This window comes from Macadamia integrifolia, chromosome 4 (genome assembly GCF_013358625.1).
Source record: "Macadamia integrifolia cultivar HAES 741 chromosome 4, SCU_Mint_v3, whole genome shotgun sequence".
Taxonomy (NCBI): Eukaryota; Viridiplantae; Streptophyta; class Magnoliopsida; order Proteales; family Proteaceae; genus Macadamia; species Macadamia integrifolia.
In genome coordinates, this window is record NC_056560.1 from 24,532,996 (window position 1) to 24,547,139 (window position 14,144).

A 14,144-nucleotide genomic window follows, 5' to 3' on the forward strand; every position below is an offset into this window, starting at 1 on the left:
TAAAGCTGTGGCGAGGCATATGGATTTGAACCAAAATGGATCGTGCCAAGGGACAAGAGGGCTGCTGATTCTGAGGAGATCCCAAGCGGATTTCGAGCTGAAAAGACCGAAAGGAGAGATAGTTGAAGTATTCATATCTCCCTTACCAACCAGCCTCCTAGGGATGCGGAAGAGGGAAGACCAAATAGAACCCAATTGGATGGAGGAGGAGATAGGAGGGGCCCAATTATCATCCTGGATAATGTTAGAGACCATGGCAAGTCTGTCTGAACCCAAGCTGTAGATGGCTCACCCACCAAATTAAGGACGACGCCTAGAAGGTGCCAAAAGTCTAGCCAAACTCTCGTGCAAAAACCATCATCCCTTAAAGAGGTTCTTGATCCATAACCAAGAGGCCTAAGTTTTAGAATCGTTTGAGATTTCTAGTTTAGATCCTGCCTACCCAATTGCTTTTCTTCTTAGCTGGTAGCTTCCAAATCAACTTCAGGATACCAGCTGAGTTGACATCTTTAATGGGCCTTGATCCCAATCCTCCCTCATCTTTAGGGAGGAAAATAGAGGAGGCCCAAGAGATGGGGGTGGAGGAATCTAGAGCAGTCATGTCCTTTCAGGAAAAAAAAGGAGCACATAAGAGCTTCAAGCTTCACACTAACTGCCTTAGGAAAACCGAAGATGCTTGACCAATAAATGTAGGTGGATTGAAGGGTTGATCTGATCAACTCAAGATGGCTCCACATAGTATAACAACTTGCCTTACGGAGAATGTCAAGCATGAGGGTATAATGGTGAGCAGTCAATATGGAGGGGATCAATGGAAGCCTGAGATATTTAACTGGAAGAAAATGAAAAGAGAAATCACTAAAATCCTTAAGACAGGCCTTAACCTCTTTGGAAACCCCAGATAAGAACATGAAGGGATTTAGAGAGGTTTATGCAAAGCCAGACATATGCTCAAACTGTCTCAAACAAGACAGAGGATTCTACCGAAAGAGGGTCAGCCTTGGAGAATAGCATAAGGTCATTGGCAAAAGCAAGGTGGGAGAGCTTTAATGCCTTGCATTTATGGAGCGGGATTATGTGCTGCTGGTCTGTAGAGAAAAGACTTCAAGTGCTAAGGTGAATTTGTATGGGACAAGGGGCAGCCCTGATGGATACCAGAAGAGGTGGCAAAGAACCCAACAGGACTCCCATCGACAATCACTGTGTATTGGGGGAGGAAATGCAGTGGAAGACCCAGTTGGTGAAGGCAGGGGGAAGGAACATCTTGATCCAACGTTTGCATCATGAAAATAAATATTTTCATCTTTAAAGCATTGTTCAAGAAATTTCAAGGGATATTATCATATGCTTTCTCTGGATCAACTTTAAACATGTTTCCATTCTCCCCTCTACTTCATCTTCATTAGTATGCCATCAAGAATTTGTTGTCTCAACAAAAGACCCTTGGGAGGAAGAATTGTAGATTCTAAAACCTCGCTACGTCTACTAGACAACCTTGCTAATTTGATATAGACTGGTCATCAGATTTTTAGGTCTAAAAATCTTGGGCAAGCATGAGACTTTCCTACTTAGAAACAACAGAAATAAATATAGAGTTTGTGGGCTTAATGGTTGTACCATCGTTATGATTTTATTTTTAGAACTCCAGTCAATCCCTTCTTTTTTCATAATATCCCAAAATCCATGATAAAATCCCATAGAAAATCCATTGGACCAGGAACTTTTTTTTGGCAAGGGGAAGTACTGCTTTTCGTATTTCACAATTCACACTGCTCAAAAGCTCTTTCTAGCCACTCAATTTGGTGCTCACAAAAATGGCGATAATGATGTCGTACTCTCACCGAACACCTTGAGGGAGTTCCCAAAAACTATAAATAATCAATAAAAGTTCTATCCATGATTCTTGGTCATCTATAACTTGTTCATCCACCAAAACCTTACAACAACATAGCCTCATCCACCAGAACCTTTTGGATCAGATTCCTCCTCCTCCCTGCATTTGCAACTCGGTGAAAACAATTTTTTTGCCATTCCCCTCTTTAATTTACTTGTGCTTTTGATTTTTTTTATATTGAAAAATAATTTTTTTTGATGAAACAATCTGGATGATACAAACCGTTAGCCTGGCTACAGCTAATAACACCCCCACAACATAGATGCAAAGAAAAGAGTCCTATTATAAATCCGAGCAAGCTAATATTGTACAAGGGGGTAGAAATTGTGTACTTCAATATCAAGAACCATAATGAATTAGCAGCCTTGCAGCACTCTGTGAGCAGATTGAATTTCAGGTTCAGCATCTAGAGTGTCTCTTCCACTTAGAGCTCCTTGGAGCTGGAGTTTGCTTGGAGTGATAGGATCAGTTCTTGGGCATATTCATTGTGGGTGACCCAATATAGGGGGATCTATTAAATGTTGTGACATATTGATTTGTGTGGCTATATTCCAACAGCCAATTGTGTTGTACAAAATCGAAAGGGGATAACTGCTGGATTTTTTTAGCGGGTTACACATTGAGGAGATATGGAGGAGCAAATTAAATATGATAGTTCACCAAGGAAGTTTCAATTCATTCAAGATTTTTTTTTCTAATCGGCATAATCAAGCAAATTTTACTATCGAATAGTACCATTCGTGAATGGAATATATCGTAATGAAATTTGGATTAGTGGTTGCATGTTGGGATCTCTTGTCGTGTTTCTGCAGAGGTTCTGCACCTGCCTTACATAATGACGTAAATACATTTTTTAACTAAAATGTTTTTTTTTTTGTAACTTTAAAATACTGTTATTTTTTTATGTTTCTCACTCCAATAGATTGCGTAACTAAGATGTTTGTTTTATCAATGATTGATAGCCTGTCAGTGAAGATATTCTTTTGGAGTTGGAGTTGATGGAGAAAGAATCTGACGTTGATGATATACTGAGGTATAGGTCTATTGCAGAACAGGAGATGCAGGTATGCAAAATTGTTTTAAGAGCAGGATATTCAGTTTATGAATGGGAACTTATTGCATGCTATACTGAATTATTTCTTTTCATTGATGAGTAATATTTTAGATTTTCTCAGTTTCAACTTGTACTTTTTTAAGCTCACCTCTGGATGAAGCCATGTTTTTATAGTATCCAGTGGGACTATGTATATATGAAAATGAGATGTTCCTCTGTTTTGCTTTGTCTGCGGATCTTATGATATTAAATGCTTTTGCAGGAGAGTCCACTGAGTCTTGCATCCTCCAACATGGTTCCAACTGTGGCCAACAGTACTGTTGAGAAGCAGCAACATGATGAGAGTTCATCAGGCAGGTCCCGTGGATGGCTGAACTGGTTATCTCTTGGCGTGCTTGGAGCTGGTGGGGCAGCAGATTCCAGTCAATTCTCTGGTGTTGTTTCAGATGGAGTTATCAAGGTATAAATATTGTTTTTCACTTCATAACTGCTACTTTCAGAAGTTGAAAGATGTTTTTGGGACAGGATATCTATGAGGCGACAGAGTTCCATCCACCACCTTCACTTGATGGTGTTTCCACGATAAAAGATAAAACCTATTTATCGTCATTCAAGTTCAACATTCAGCAAATTACTGCTACACTAAAGAACAAGTACAGTTCCCATTCTTATAAGTCTTCTTTTGTTTTGTTATATTTGTTTTCCATGATCTTGATTCGTAAAAAGTTTCTGGCCATTAACTTATGAATGAAAACCAAGGCATCATTTGTTATTGTTTTTCATTTTCCATTTGGGTGCAGAGTGGCTTTTAGATCCAAAGTAGATTATTTTGATACAGTTTCTCATTTCTCATTTAGAAAACGAAATAGTTCACTTGAGCCCTCTTTCAACAAAGTGTTTACATTTGTAGTTCCTCTATAATGCTGTTGTAGTTTCTCGGTTAAGAGGATTTAAACTGGCCAGTAGGTGTTCTATTTGTGGATGCAGCATGCAGATGATTGTCAACATTTTATTGATTGTGAATTTTCTGCCCGGTTATGTAATACTTTGTGGGTATTTTTGGAATTGATTGGGTTCCTTCCCTCAAGCTTAAATTGATTTCAAGTGATTGGGCCGAGATTATTCTCAACAAGTAGACATCTGCTCAGTGGAACCTGATCCACTAATGAATTACTTGGGGTGTTTGGAAAGAAAGGAATGGGCATATTCTTCATGGAAAAGTTCAGAACTGGTGTCTCTGATCACCAATGTGGGAAGATATATAACAAGATGGCCAAAAGTTACAAAAGAACCCGAAGTATTAGTCTTTCTGAAGGGATCTCAATGTCTGGATATTATCCATGGTTGAGCTGTCTAAAGAATAGCTCGACCATGGATCGTGCAAAATAAAAAATAAGAATAGCGATAGTAAAAGGAAAGAGACACAATAACAACTCAGAAACAAATCCCACCTAAATGGGGTCGGCTACATGGATCCTTGCCCTCCAAGCAGCTCTATTGATAGAGTCAAGACCTAAACTTTGCATATCTTTCCTCGCTACTTCTACTATGGTCATTTTAGGCTTGCCCCTAGCTCTTGTAGATCCTTCCATCTAAATCTGATCACTCCTCCTTGCTGGTGCATCCCAAGGCCTCCATTGAACATGGTCATACCACTTCAAATGACTTTCTTGGAGCTTGTCCTGAGTTAGGGAAATTCCAAAATCAGCTCTAATATGGTCATTCCTTACTTTATCCTTCCTAGTTTGGCCGCACATCCATCTCAACATCCTCTCTGCTACACTCAACTTATCTATATTACACTTCTTAATTGCCCAACATTCCGCTCTATACATCATAGCCGGTCTTATGACTGTCCTATAGAATTTTCCTTTAAGCTTTACAGGAATATGTCAGTCACACAACACTTATGGACGCATCTCTCCGCTTCATCCATCCCACTTTAATTCTCTGTGAATCATCATCCTTTATATCACTTTATTTATTTATGGTTGGCGCTAGATATTTAAAATAATCACTTTGTGGTATCTCTCTCACCTCAATTTTCACCATTTCATCATCCATCATAGTGTGACTAAAGTTGCACATCATATATTTCGCCTTAGCTTCTGAGTTTATATACTATCTATATTGCGTAAATTTTCAATTTTGTTCTTTTATATAATAAATCTTGTTTTTCCCATCCCCTCGTTCGCCCAAAAGAAAAAATATTCCATTTGTGAGAAGATAGTTGAGGTTGTTGTTAGTCTTGTGACAGTCGTGATCCTTCTTGGCCTTTTTCTTGTGAGCTTCGGGCTCCTTGTTGTTGATGTAGCTGCATTAGTGTGATTGGATTGGAACTACTCACTTTGGATACGCCGAGATGCAACTGGCCCAACCCATTTTTTTGGTCAGTGGTCTTCAATTTTTCTACTCTATTCCAGTGCTCTTCTTTTGTTAATTGTCTATATTGTCATTAGTTAGTAGTTGTTTTAAGGGTTGGTTGGGTCATTAATCAGTAGGGGTTAAGGCCATATACTGATGTGTTGCTCTGCTGGACAGAACATATACTTTGGGATTGTTTTCTTCTTCCTTCTCCCTTATGCTTGTGTAGCTGTTTGAGCTTGTTCTTTTCTTCAATTTTGGTTGATATAAGGTAATCTATGTTGTTAGATTTCAGATCCCCGCGTCGATGGGACCATTGCTTAGAGCAATGGTAAAAGGTTCAGGCTGCTTGTAAAATTGCCCAGGTTCAAGTCTTGAGGCGGCCACTTTGAGCAAAATTGCTAGTGGTTAGGGCCGACACTAAACTCACTCCTCCCAGGACCCCGCATAGACGAGACCAACACTGGGTAATGAACTTTTTTATGCACAGTTAGATTCCTTAAAGCTTTCTTCTCTATGTATGGCTTTTTTTTTAATGCCATGATTCGTATCTTCTGCTTCAAAGTTACGGAGCAGCTCTCCATTGCCTACCTTAAAAAGTAAATACATAAACGAAAGAAAAAGTTGTTGCGAACTTTGATAGAACATCCTATGATTGCTTATTATTTCTTTTGAATGCATGTAACTTCTTTGGCTGCTTTATATGTTAGTTTGTTAAGTTAAAATTTTGTCTAGTAAATTAGTCATTTTGATAGAGTTCAATTATGTGAATTGGGTATCAGCAAGTTACTCTTTTGGTCATTCAAAGTATTACATGTGACATTGAACTGATATTTCTCATTTTTTCTTTGTTAGGGTGGCTTGTTGGCTTATTGAGCGTTTTGGTTTTGTTTTGATTTTTTTTTAATAGAGATATTTAGTTATTTTTTCTTTGAAATCTGTAACTGATGAATTAATTGGTGTGTTTTTATTTCTGACAGACTGGTGGAATTCTAAATTGCAAATAGTTAATTTATGTTGATCTGTCTTTGAGATTGAATTGTGGACTGACACTTTTGTTTCTTTTATTGAGCTTTTGATTTATTTTGGTATGATTTATTTCTGTCACTTAAGTAGTTTGAGCTAGAGATTAACGTTAATCAATATGCAGTGTGATCATTGTTTTTCTGTAAAATTTTAGGAGGGATGGCAGGGAAACGGTTCGGTTGACTTTTGATCAAGCTATTATTGAATGTAAACTTTGGAATGACTGTGCAACCATCATTGCATCAATCAACTCCATGATGTTGGTTAACCCTTGTTCAAATAATGTCATTGTGCTTAGCAAAAGGGTTTGTATACTTCCTTTGCATTAATTTTTCTTGCCAATTTAAATAAATTCAGTAATGCCTTAATTGCATTCAAAATCATCATCATAGATTCACAGTGAAAACCTTATTGCCTACGTTAAATACTTTTGTCCTTTGTTTCTGTATTTAGACATCATTTTATTCAAGAAATTTCGAAGTCCGCTGTTACTACGATTCAGGCCTCTTGTGGCCCAATGTTTCCTTCCTTACCTATAATGAAATGTATATAGGATATCCAACTGTACAACTCATCTCTGAATACTATCAGTTTGCAATAGTATCGGGTGAGAACTTGGCTGATCTTGTGGCTTCTATTAAGTTGACTGATTCTACCTGAAGCTTAGACTTGGTTCTCTTTATGAAGGTCTAAGTTTTTCGTTCGTTATATCCCCTTAGCCTTCAATCCTTCAACAAATATCCATGCATCATAGGCATTCTCACAAAACCAAGCAAAGCAGGAAGGCAGGATGCAAAACACTCTAATGAGCTGTAGGGCTTTTAGTTTTGATGTGATCTTGAACACCTGTTTCTAGGGAATGACATTTAAGGGTTAGATATTATCCTGTATCCATTGCAAGGAATTTTCATTTGGCTTTTGCTGTCATTGGTTTAAGTGGCTGAAACTTGAAGGCGTACAGAACAATGTAAGATTTGATCACTGTCAAACACCTTGATTTTCTTTCAAAGGAGAGATGAACTGCTGATCTGAAATTTTGATTAGTTAGACGGCCAAAACATGGCTGTTACAAGCTTTCCTGTACGTCTCTCAAAACCATCTTTTTTGATATGCTGCCCAATAGAAATATTTCACACTTTGCCTCCACCACTTGATCAGCATCCATGATCACCAACTTCGTTGTTGTATTGACAATCCAATGCAACATTCCTCTCATTCCTTCCCAGTTCTCTCTCTCTTTATTGTGTTAGGAAATCCGACTGTCCAGTCTTCAATGAGTCAATAAGCATCAACTGACCATTATAACTATGCCTTGACCTTTCTCACTCAGGTTATTGTCTTATTGATTGGGAAGAAATTGTTTATGATTGACGCTGATAAGAAGCTGTTTTTTCCCCCTTTATCTCATATGTTTCTGTATCCTATTTTGTAAATATAGGTTAATAGTGAGACAAATGCACTGGAGATTGCACAACCTTCTGTATCTGTCCAAGTTGATATGTCACCAATTAACCATGACACTGAAATGTCATTGAAGGTATGTTTACCAACCCAACAAACACATCATTATTTGTTTGCAGTGTGTTTGATAACTATACATAATTTGAAGGTTGGCAACAAAGGAAAACTCACTTGGACTTGTACAGATTGGGATTTCTAATTATTGTCTATTCCTCTATGCTTAGGTTATACTTCAACCAATTGAAGTTACTTTTGACAGTGATTTTTTTGTTAATCTTCTGGATTTCTGTTACATTTTGTGGACCTTCCAGTTTCATCATGAACGTGTAAGCATTTCTAAGCCCTTCCTATATCCCGTCGTACATCTATAGACTTATTTCATATATTGAAACTATATATCTTTTTCCCTGTGTACAGAGTTGTAACATGATTTTTATTGAGATAAATGTGTGTCTCCTTCATATTAGATCAATTTCTGTTACTCACTTGATACTGCTCACCTGTTTTGCTTTCTATGTTGTACTCATGTTCAAAAGGATTGTTAAGGTTGTTAGTGTTGAATTGTTTGTTGTGCTTGCAACTTTTAACAAAGTACTTTCTTCCTTTTTGGCAACTTTCTGTATTTATCCCTCCTGTTAAATTGTGGTATCCAAATCAGTAAAGCATTATCATTATTGCATGTTATAAGGAAATGAAATGATTTTTATTTTGTGAGTCCCCAATGTCTATGTTTGGAGTTTTCTCAAATCAATATTATACTTGTAAACTAGTCAAAGAAACTGCACTGTATTTATTGAAAAGAAAAACTCTAATGTACATGACTGTATGCCGTATACAAATGAATTTGGCTTTTCATGTTCTCATTTTCTTTATGTTTTCTTAGGGTTTCTGTTTTATGCTGTGTTTTTTTTGCTTTTCCCTCATGATGCGGGAAAGGAAAACCACAAAAAATGGGAGATGTGATCATTTGGTTACATAGGTGAGAAAACCTAGGAAAGTAACTACTTTTTGGAAAGGCTATCCTTGGCTTTGTATCTTAATACCCCATTAAATGGGAAAACTGGTGGTGACCTAAAACCATAACCTTAATAAAAGAAATTAGGGTTTAATTTTACCAGCACAAGTTAAGTGATTTAAGACAATACATGATTTCGGCCAGATTTCGCCAATTTTGCTGAAATTTCTCCTCCTTTCGGTTTCACACGGAGTCTGGATTGCACAGAAATTCCATCCCATTTTGCCAATTTCATTGAAATTATAGTTGCTCCTCATTCCCCACTGGGTTTGAAGCAATTAATGTATGATCCTAGTGGTAATTGTTTCACACTTTGATATATGCTTGCTTATTTTATAGTTCTTCATTAGTATTGCATATTTCTATTGTTTTGACGAATGTTTTGTGTTCTAGGCATAATTTATGTGTAGCAAGGTTCAAAAAACCTTGTTCGAAACCAAAATATTTTGCAGAATCACCGATTTTTGGTCGGAACTCTGGACATTTTGGTGGTTGGTTTCATTTGACCATTTCGATTGTCAAATTTCCATATTTGGCTTGAAAATTCATGGAAACCCTAACCTTTAGATTATTAAAACACACTCAAAACTTTAATTTGATTTTGTACCCTAGGTTGGCAATGTATGATGTACCTTGGCTGTATATTTCTAAATGTAGCCTATGCTACACATAATTTAGTCTGATAACTTATAGCATACAATAATAAATGAAGACAATTAAAATATGCAATCGCAATTTACAAATGAAGAAAAATAAGTTAATATTATTAAATGTCAGTATGTTACAACTTACGACTGTAGGTACACCATACACGTACAAGTGTACAAGTATTACAACTATGGGTGTCTATGACTCCATAAGTTAACAGTCAACCACTAAGTGTTATACTAATTTTTTCAGAGCGTTGTTGTAAGAAAATCAAAATTTAAACCAGAAAAAAGTTGAAAAGTTAATCAAAAATGAAAATAAAACTGACTCCATGAAGTCGTAGATCTTCCTGTGATATCTAACATATAAAAACTTAAAGCTTAATCACTACATACTTAACCCCTTTTTCTCTATAAAAATTTTATTTTTGGGAAAAAGGCACGAAGTCTCCATGATTGAGAAGGATCGAAACCCTACTCTTGTGCCAGGGAAACACCGCACCGACCTACTTTTCTATTTGGAGTAAATCTCCCATTCCAATAAGGACTCTACCTGGCCGTACTTAATAAATAGGGAATGAAGAGCACCTGGTATTTCATTCCACAACTCGCCCTTGTAGCTATTTCTCTTGTTTCTGTTCTTCAATGTTGCACAGATCTGACTTAGGCATCAGAGATTACCCCTCAAAGTCTGCTCTGTGCCTCTTTTGTGCGGTTCTCATTGTGCAGTTTCTACAACTCACCAGATCTTGATTCCGGTGGCAACATATTGGCACTGTCCGTGAGAAACTTGGCCGATTGAAATCCATTTTTGGCAAGTTTTGCGGCACAAAGCCGAGTGAACTTGGCCGAGCAAAATTGAAATACAAGAAAATCTTGAATCATGATCTGTTTAATAGGTTACATAAGGGAAATTATATAGTAGGCTAGAATAGACTCTAGAAACATTGTATCCGAAGCCAAACTACCCGTGTTGATGGATGTTGTGTTATAAGTGTATTTGCCCTTTTTTTTTTTTTTTATTAATTTCCAACCTAAGATTCAAACACGAGTATTCACTCTTAAATAGGCACTCCTTGAAGTTTCATGGAAAAATTCCAGTGTTGGGGCCTCAAAATGGCCATTTCTCTCATTTTAGGTGAAGTGGACCATTTTCGCTCCCATTTTTTCCCATTTTGCCGAAACATATCGGAGGTTTCCACAAAGGGAAAAATTGAGGCTAAATGTGAAATTCCGAACCTTGGGAAGTACTAAACAGGTAATGATCTTTGAGATGTTCTGCTCACAAAAAACAGTTAAATTCCAGCATAGGGCAGAAATGTGAATTTGTGATATTTTAGAATTCAGGGTTCAGATTGGACTGTGAATAGGTTGAGTGGAGTCCAAGACCCCTACTTATGGCTTGGACATATAGTTTAAGATTTCGCGAAATTTCGTGAATAAGTCGCCTCGATTTGTTGAATCAAAATGATTTACGACATTGAATGAATGATGGATTTCTGTGTTTCGCTGAAATTTTCACAATATGTTTTGTTTTGAGGAAATTTTGATCCTACAATCGTTGAGTAATAAAACATATGTTTTGAAGGAAGTAGGTTTCGAATTTGGAAACCTTGGAATAACTCTAGTGTTTTATAATTTGAGACCTAAGTAGGCTTCAACGGCATATTTCTCCTAGAGTCATTTACTCTTCCGGCATCCCAGCCATTGCCTCTCTTTTCTCTATTCTCTCTCCTTCAGGCTGGTCCCCTCCCTCCTTCTCCCCCCTCCTTGACATTTGGTCCTTCCTTCCCTCTCTCCCCCCCAGCCATCGAGGTCGTGAAGATAAATGAATTTGGATCCCCTCCTCGAATGGCTCCTTCTCTTCCTCTTCTGCCTGGTCTTTCATCCGCCACCCTTCCCCGATTGTTCCGTGGCACAAGGTTGTTTGGTTCAAAGGCCATATTCCTCGCCATGGTTTCACTCTATGGAGATGCCTGTCCAAATGCCTGCCCACGCAATCCTTTCTAATCCACCGCCACATCCCTCTCAACCTTGCTTGCTCCCTTTGCTCGAATGGCTCGGAGGACATTCCTCACCTCTTCTTTGCTTGCCCTTTCTCTTCTCTCATCTGGAAAGCTGTTTTGTCCAAATGCCGGCGGACCAGAAGATATATCCTCCCTTTTAATAGGGAATGGAACTGGATTGACATGACATTCTCTGGCCCTTCCATCTGTGACACTATAGGTAAACTGGCTATTAATGCTACCATCAACCACCTCTGGAGGGAGTGTAACATGCGTAGATGGACTTCCAAATCCCGTTCCCTGGATAAGATTTGGTAAACTATCTACTTTGATGTCACGTCCAAAGCCTCCTCCCTCTAGTCCCGGCTTGTTAGAACACCTACAGAAATTCCCACATCATTGCTTCTTGGAACCTTCAGGTTGACTTTACCCAACCGACTTGATGGCTTTTTGGATTCTGGGTGTTGGCCCCCTTCCCCCCCTGATTGCTAGCCTTTTGGGAGCTTTGCTTTTGGTTGTTAGTGAGCTAGTTTTTGTTTTGCTTTTGTTGACCTTAGGCCTTTTTTGTTGGCCTTTGGCCTGTTGTTGGCCACGGCCTTCCCCCCTCCCCCCCTTTTTTCCCTTGTATTTTCTTTTCTCACTTGGTAATGAATTATTTATTCATCCAAATAAAAAAAAAAAAGTTTTTGAAATATGAAGTTATGAATAAAATCCATAGTAGTCAAGGCATAGCCTAGACGGGCGTCTAGCTGCCTTGTTGGTGTCGCCTTGTGTCACGGCCCCCACCAACACCCTTGTGTCACCTTGATGCCTTGACAACTATGATAAATCAACAAGCTGAAACTGGTTTAGAAAATGGAGCATCTGCAAATGGGGTGAAAGCATAAAAATTGACTTGATAAACTCGTTGTTGAGAAATAATGATTATAAAAGGTGAAATTAGGAATCCACCTATAGTGCTCTGGAGAATCCACTCTTAGGTTTTGTAGTCCACCTCTACACTGTCAGTGAATCCACACCAGAATAAGCATGCAACATCAATTTTGTTACTCAAATTCCATTTACTTCCATAGCTAATTTGAGTTGTCAAGCATGGTTTGAGAACTCGGCGAGATCTTGTTATTTTCAAAAGGCGAGATGGCCCAACTGGCAAGGCAGAAAACGACCAAATCTCGAGCGAGATTTCGAGATCTAGCTAAATCTTGCCAAATCTCGCTTCTCTTTCTACTTTTTTGAAGAAAAAACTCCAAGGAGCAAGGACTTTGGTGCTTTCGCTTGATGATCTCCAATCCTACACTCATTGAAGCTTAAAGAGTAGGGAATATTTCCTCCTCATCTACATTTGGAGTTACTTTTCTTATATATGATGTCTTTTAAATTCTTATGATTTTGTTGTGTCATGTGTTGATTTTGGAATGTGGATTGTGGAGTAGAGCATACTAGCCTAAGGTCCAAAGAGTTGGAGACTACTTACATAGGGTACGAAGTCAAAGTTCCATTCCGAGTTTGTTTTTTGCAAATCTGATGTTTCCATTGTGTTTAGAATGGTTAAAATAGGGTGAATACATAGTTTCAGGGCCTATAAAAGCCATATGCCCACCGAGATCTACCAGCGAGTCGACCTCCCAAAAACTACAAGGCGAGATCTCGCCAGATCTCCTTTTTTTGGGATAGCGAGATGGCTGGCGAGATCGATTTTTAAAACCTTCTTGTCAAGGCGTTGCCTAGGTGCTCAGGTGTCTTGGTCACCTTGTTGGTGTTGCCATGTGTCAGGATCTCTCCAATGGATTGGGTTGCCTAGATGCTGTGACAACTATGAATATTACAGCCTTAAGCCCTTACTTGCAGACTAACTGACTTCTAGATTCCTAGTTTTCTAATGTTAATCACTTCTTGTAGGTTAGAAACTTTTCCAAGAACCAAAGGATCTGAAAATAGAAACTTTCTAAAACTTCTGGAACCAGTTTCTCAAGCGCTGTTAAAAAACTAGAAATAACCCAAAAATTGAAACTCAATTTGGCTCCACCTGGCCTAAACCTTATAGAAAACAGAAAATCGGAACTTCTAGAAACTGCTAGGACTGAAATAGAAACTAAAATCTCAAATAGGACCGACTACCCCATCATATGCACTAATAGAACTGGTCTATTACAACAGAAAACACATGCATACTTGGTCCATGACAGATGTAATCTAATGGGAACTCAAAATTGATTTTAGTTAAGCCTAATCTATTAGATTTGCAACCTTTGCCTGCATAAAAAACACAAGGAAACGAAAGTTTGGAGGAAATTGGTCATGCGTTCCCTCTCACAAAGTGGGGAGTAATAATTGCAATTCTTGGACAACTTTCTCTTGATTTTCTTGTACAACCAAACAACTGGTGAAAGAATTTTATTTCCTTTGTTTTTTTATTTTAATAATTTCATCCAAGAAAGCAACTAAACACAACCTTCTTGTCCCACGGTAATTGGTTATGGTCACTGAGACCGTGCAGTCTGTGACTGCACATAATGGCTTGCTTGCTTTTCATGAAAATATGATGAGTACAGGCTGAATAAATTTTTTTTTTATTTGTATTTTTTGTGAACTTTGTCTTTTGTAACTACAGGTTCTCCTGTCGCTCAATGGGTTTGAAGATACTAGCATTCGACTGTTATCAAAAGCTGAGTGAGTT

At 38.1% G+C, this 14,144-nt stretch overlaps 1 protein-coding gene across 1 annotated transcript in view; it reads left to right on the top strand.

The window, feature by feature from the left end:
- The window catches only part of LOC122076662, a 109,584-nt gene that overhangs the window by 28,227 nt on the left and 67,213 nt on the right, over positions 1-14,144 (top strand). Inside the window, exons 13-19 of the mRNA XM_042642080.1 lie at positions 2,857-2,958; positions 3,211-3,408; positions 3,474-3,601; positions 6,493-6,643; positions 7,777-7,875; positions 8,024-8,125; positions 14,079-14,137. Of these exons, the coding sequence (XP_042498014.1) occupies positions 2,857-2,958; positions 3,211-3,408; positions 3,474-3,601; positions 6,493-6,643; positions 7,777-7,875; positions 8,024-8,125; positions 14,079-14,137 (839 nt within the window). The remainder of the gene's footprint in view (positions 1-2,856; positions 2,959-3,210; positions 3,409-3,473; positions 3,602-6,492; positions 6,644-7,776; positions 7,876-8,023; positions 8,126-14,078; positions 14,138-14,144) is intronic.